The sequence below is a fragment of the Tachysurus vachellii genome, chromosome 21, assembly GCF_030014155.1.
Source record: "Tachysurus vachellii isolate PV-2020 chromosome 21, HZAU_Pvac_v1, whole genome shotgun sequence".
In the NCBI taxonomy this organism is placed as follows: domain Eukaryota; kingdom Metazoa; phylum Chordata; class Actinopteri; order Siluriformes; family Bagridae; genus Tachysurus; species Tachysurus vachellii.
In genome coordinates this window covers 9,824,606-9,830,103 of record NC_083480.1, presented here as the reverse complement: position 1 = coordinate 9,830,103, position 5,498 = coordinate 9,824,606, and the positions used below count along the sequence as shown (strand labels likewise).

General features: G+C 38.6%; 1 protein-coding gene across 2 annotated transcripts in view; it reads right to left on the bottom strand.

The window, feature by feature from the left end:
- ak2 (adenylate kinase 2) overlaps positions 1–4,779 on the bottom strand; it is a 5,333-nt gene extending 554 nt beyond the window's left edge. The window contains exons 1-6 of one of the 2 annotated variants that reach the window (XM_060897615.1): positions 4,601–4,779; positions 3,265–3,390; positions 3,033–3,143; positions 2,850–2,944; positions 1,748–1,820; positions 1–641 (exon numbers count right to left, since the gene is read on the bottom strand). The exon at positions 1–641 is cut by the window's left edge and continues 384 nt beyond it. In XM_060897615.1, the coding sequence (XP_060753598.1) occupies positions 420–641; positions 1,748–1,820; positions 2,850–2,944; positions 3,033–3,143; positions 3,265–3,390; positions 4,601–4,699 (726 nt within the window). In that variant the 5' untranslated portion in view covers positions 4,700–4,779 and the 3' untranslated portion in view covers positions 1–419. The remainder of the gene's footprint in view (positions 642–1,747; positions 1,821–2,849; positions 2,945–3,032; positions 3,144–3,264; positions 3,391–4,600) is intronic. The other variant, XM_060897616.1, reaches the window with a different exon arrangement.
- Between the last annotated feature and the right edge of the window lie 719 nt (positions 4,780–5,498).

Here is a 5,498-nt window from a genome sequence, read left to right as displayed (position 1 = left end):
ATCGGTCATGCTGACTTGGTGAGTGAGATTTCTGTGAGAGAAAAAAAATAAGACATTCTCGCTATCTTTTCTTTTTATTTTTACTCTTGCGTTTCGTCTAGACCTGCTGCTGGTTGTTTGGGCACAAATATACAAAGCCTCTAAAACTGGAGCTTATTTTAACGACAATATATACACATGAACATACGCCACCATTAGGCACTTAATAATGCACAATTTAAAAATACAAGTGCCTCGGTGTGTAATGTAAGAAAAGAACTTTGTTAGCGCGGTCATGTTTCCATGGGCACAGTGGTAACAACAACATGCTTCCAAACAACATTAAGCTGGCAAACTCTCACACAAGTGCAGCATTTTCCTTCAAACCTTTTCATGAAAGAGATAGAGACACTAAGGAAAAAGAGGGATGGAGAAAACGTTTAAATGAATAACACAAGGTCTTTACAGGTGGCAGCTGAAAAGGCAGCAAGGATGGAGGCAAAGACGATGTCGGGGGACTGAGCAGCATCGATGGCATGGTGTATGCCACGTGCACTATAGTACTGCACCAGAGGGACTGTCTGTTTATGATAGGCCTCCAGCCTCGAGTGTAGTGTCTTCTCATTATCATCACTACGACGAATCAGAGGCTCCCCAGTCACCTAAAGGCAAAAACAGAAAGATGTATATTCACATCAGTACAAGGGTCATGATCATTAGGCACAGTTAACGATTTCATTTAGTCTATGACAAGTGTTACTGAATTAGCAACTAGATTCTATCTGGCTTCGAAACTTCTCTGCATGAGTTTGGTCTCTGTCAGGACACACAACACAATGTTACACTATTGGATAGGATACTGGAACGACGTATGTTAGGATTAAAACACAACAGGACATATTGTTCTGACAACTATGAAATTTTTTATTATAGTAATGAGTGTTTTAGTCATGCCATTATATAAAATGAAACTATGACCAATCATATTCGAGAATTCCACCAAGCTGTGGCAAAATGCATTCATTCACCATGGTCTTTATTTTAGATATTAGCTTTGAATTTCCAGAGAAATCTGAGGCATTTGAGTTTTGACATTAGCGTAAAAGTACTCTAGGTTTAAAAACCTTTCCTGCATTAGTGAAACAGGACACCCTGAAAGCATACAACTCATAAGACATAAATAAAGCAAAAAAAGAAGTACACCTGTTGCATTCCTCATCCTAAACTAGGAGCACAAAAAGACACACTGAATACCAGTTTAATACTGACAAGACAAAGTCCTTCATTTTTATCACGTTAACTATGCCTGTATAAACTGTGTCACTAAACAAGGATGGGGTCAAGGACAGACGAATTTGGGCCACCTTTATCTGAAACAGCTCAATAAAAAGGGACAAGAACAAAAATTGCATGCACCTGTTTCTGGCCATCACTTCTGTACAAATGGCCTGCTATGTAACTACAAACAAAATCCTGACTTCTTCACAGATGATCAATAATATTTTAAATAAAAGGTCTGAGCATACAGAAATGTTTGAGATTTAAAATGTTAAATCTCTATGGAGTTTAATCTTCACTAACTCACACATGTACACACAGTGTAGTTGTCCTCATAAGCTTGCATAAGCTACAAGAACCGCAATTACACAATGACAAACTTTGCTAGCTTTACGAAATCTCCCTTTTCAGATTTGTAAATGGAGGTTTTGGCAGTATTCACTTGTATAAAGCAAGTTATAACTTCTGCTTACAAACTGTATAAACTTACATCATCCTTCATGGGTTCCTTGGGTGGATTAAACTCCTCATGATACGAGCGACCACTGGGCTGATGAACAAGTCTGAAAATGCAACAGCAGTGAGAACAAAAATTCAAACATGCCTTTTAAAATGCTGCCATGTAGATCTCCTGAGAGGACTATACTACTGCGCAGTATAGTCACTGTCCTAACACGTCTAAACCGACTTGAGCAATGAACAAGGAGTTGAAATGAGTGGTTTAATACATAGTAAGCCTGCACAACACGGTATTCATATCAGACATAAAAATAGGAATTTACATGTAGCCCTGTGCTCTCTGCTGTAGGAAATCAACAGTCAACACCAGTAACAGCCTTATTTAGGAGTTGTTCGTTTTATATATGGCTTAAATAGTGCGATAATTTGTCACAGACAAAATACACAAGTTAGTTTTGTGTTTTAGAACAAAAATAAAATCAATAATAAATAAATAGGTCAAAGTTCAAGTTCACATTTCCACTTTGGAGTTGGACTGAGGTGTTGCATACCATTAATTGACTGTTTGTTAATACATTTGGAGATGGATGGATTTCTAAATAGTAAAACAATAGATCAAAATTCAGTGAAATTTCAAGTATAATATTTTTTATTTTAACATGCACCAACCAAATTTACATCCTCACTCAGTGCTACCCAAAATCACTGATATTCTCACAGACTAAACCAAATCAAAGACATTCTCACAGACGCTCGCACAGGCGCTTGCACGGGCTAACCTAAATCACAGACATTCTCAAAGACTAACGTAAATCAGACACCCTCACAGACTAAACCAAATCAAAGGCGTTCTCACAGACATTCTCACGGACTAACCTAAAATCACAGACATTCTCACGGACTAACCTAAAATCACAGACATTCTCACGGACTAACCTAAAATCACAGACATTCTCACAGACTAACCTAAATCCCAGACACTCAAACCGATTGAAAATGTGTGACAAATTTCAATTCCACCTATAGATTATGACCGTTTTGACAAATTATTGCAGGCTGCGTTCATATAACTACAACTTCAGCAGCACACTACAGACATTTGGTATAAAGTATGTGTTTTTCCCTCCTCGTACCTGCCACAGATCCTGCGCACCAGGAGACTGTCATCGACAGAGAACTCGATTACAGAGTCCAGCTTCTCTGAGCGTTTCTCAAGCAGATCATCCAACTACAGGGGAAAACAGGATAATTTCATTCAACAATGTGATTTGTTAATATGATGAAAATGCTCACTTTCTAGCAACACTTAAGTTTACCATTTCTGCTTGTTTGACTGTGCGTGGAAACCCATCCAACAGGAACCCTTCTTTGCAGGCAGGCGTGTCTAGGTTCTTCTCGATGAGCGCAACCACCATATCATCACCTACCTAACACCACAAAACAGACAGCAAAGAAGTTTTTTTTTTTTTAAATGCTAAACTAAATGATGATATCTTCTAGAAAAAGCCAAAATCACCAGAGCAAAAGGTGGACATTTGCTGAAATTACCAGTTTGCCGGCATCCATTGTCTCTTTTAATCTTTTGCCTAATTCATTGCCGGAGGCCACCATCGCTCTCAGCATGTCCCCAGTGGCCAAATGACACACACAGAACTTCTCTGCCAGCTTGGGAGCCTGTAATGCAATAAACAGGTATCTTGCTTAGTTAAAGTGTTCACATTGACATCTTAATAGTTTACAGTCAGCTCATTCACTTCCTTGAAAATTGGAAAATACAACACCGAACCACCAACATTCAATTCAATTTTATTTGTATAGCGCTTCACAGAACATAAACATAGAACAAAAAGGTTTGGGCCTTTTGAATAATACATAAGAATAATATCAAATTCAAGACTAATATTAGATATATTTAAATGTTTTTGTATTTATCCCCAATGAGCAAGTCTGAGGTGACTCAGGTGACTGTGGTGAGGAAAATAACCAATAATAACAATGACAAAGTATTTTAAACATGTGCAATAACAGAAATTTTTAAAAACGTGTAATATTACCTGTGTGCAATGTCTGTTAGCGTAACTTTGTATTTATACATTGTGTTATGTATATACTTGTTTATTTTTTTTTATTTGCATTTCTTTCTCTTTGCTGCTGTAACAGAGAAATGTCCCCATTGTGGGACGAATAAAGGTATATCTTATCTTATCTTAAAAACTCCCTTGAATGGTAAAGGAAGAAACCTTGAGAGGAACCAGACTCAAAGGGGAACATCATCCACATATGGGTGACACTGGAGGGTGCGATTATAAATATACAGTCTGATAATTGTGTATTAAATGAGGAGATTGTCGGAGTCGGCGTCTCCTGTTTAGTATCGCAGAGTCTAACTGGAGCTGGAACATCTCTAAATGCCTCAGGATCCTCACAGAGTCACCCTCATCTCAGTGGAGGTCCAACATCTTCATGGCACAGAAGACAAATCAGAGCTGGAACAATTTCTGGATGCCTCAGGATGGGTAACATATCAACAAACTGAAGAAGAACCACTGAAAACAGATTTCAGTATAAATAAATGTTTTACATGTTTCATGATGAAGTTCCCCTTGAATACCAGATCCCTAATAAAATAAACAGCTTCTCTCTGTTGCTTCAGTCACAGAGTAACCTTTAACCCACAATGAACGCCATGGGAAATAATCCTGGAGCTGGATTCCAACCCGGAAGCTACATGTTGTAACTTTAACCTCGATGCAGTGATAGAACCTTAGACCCGATACGTGTACCGATACTATGCAACAGGAACCGACACGGTGTCATGTGACTGAGCCGAACATACGATTCAGGCACATGTTAGCTTAGCTAAGTTAACTGATAAGAGTCTGACCTGAGTCCCTTTCCCAGCGCCGGGAGGCCCCAGCAGGATAGCACGAATCCCTTTACGAACACCAGAAACAACATCGTCTGCCTGCGAGCTGGGCGCCATGGTGGACTTTTTAGAGCGGGCTGTAAGTCCTTCGAACCTCCAGTTCCTCAGCCTGAGAAAGAAAGCCCGAGCGCCTCCTTCACTGTCTGTATGGAAAAATCCCGCCCATTAGAGTAACACTGATTGGCTAAGTAGACGTCTGTCAAAATTGCTCGCGTCCAATCAAAGTGACGTAAATGTTGCGTTTTTTTTAAAGTGCAGTACATTCATTTTCCAGTATAGCTGTTTAAAGTCTATCTATCTATCTATCTATCTATCTATCTATCCATCCATCCATCTATTCTACAAGGTCCACACATTAATACAGTTGAAAGCAGATATTTACATACACTTCAGAAAAAAAAAACAAAAAAAACACAAAAACATATTTCTTTACTGTCATACATTAAATCAGAGCAAACTTTTTCTGTTTTAAATCAATAAATATTAACATATTTTGCATTTGTTAAATGTCAGAATCGAGCGAGAGAGAATTTTTATGTATTTTTATTATCACTTTCATCAAAGTCAGAAGTATACATACACTTTCTTAGTATTTGGTGGAATTGCCCCGAAACTGTTTCACTTGGGCCAAAAGTTTCAGGTATCCTCCCACAAGCTTTCTACAATAGTTTGCTGGAATTTTGGCCCATTCCTCTTGACAGAACTGGTGTAACTGGGTCAGGTTTGTAGGCCTTCTTGCTCGCACTCGCCTTTTCAGTGCCGCCCACAAATTTTCTATGGTATTGAGATCAGGGCTTTGTGATGGCCACTCCAATACCTTGACTTTGTTGTCCTTAAGCCATTTTGTAACTAATTT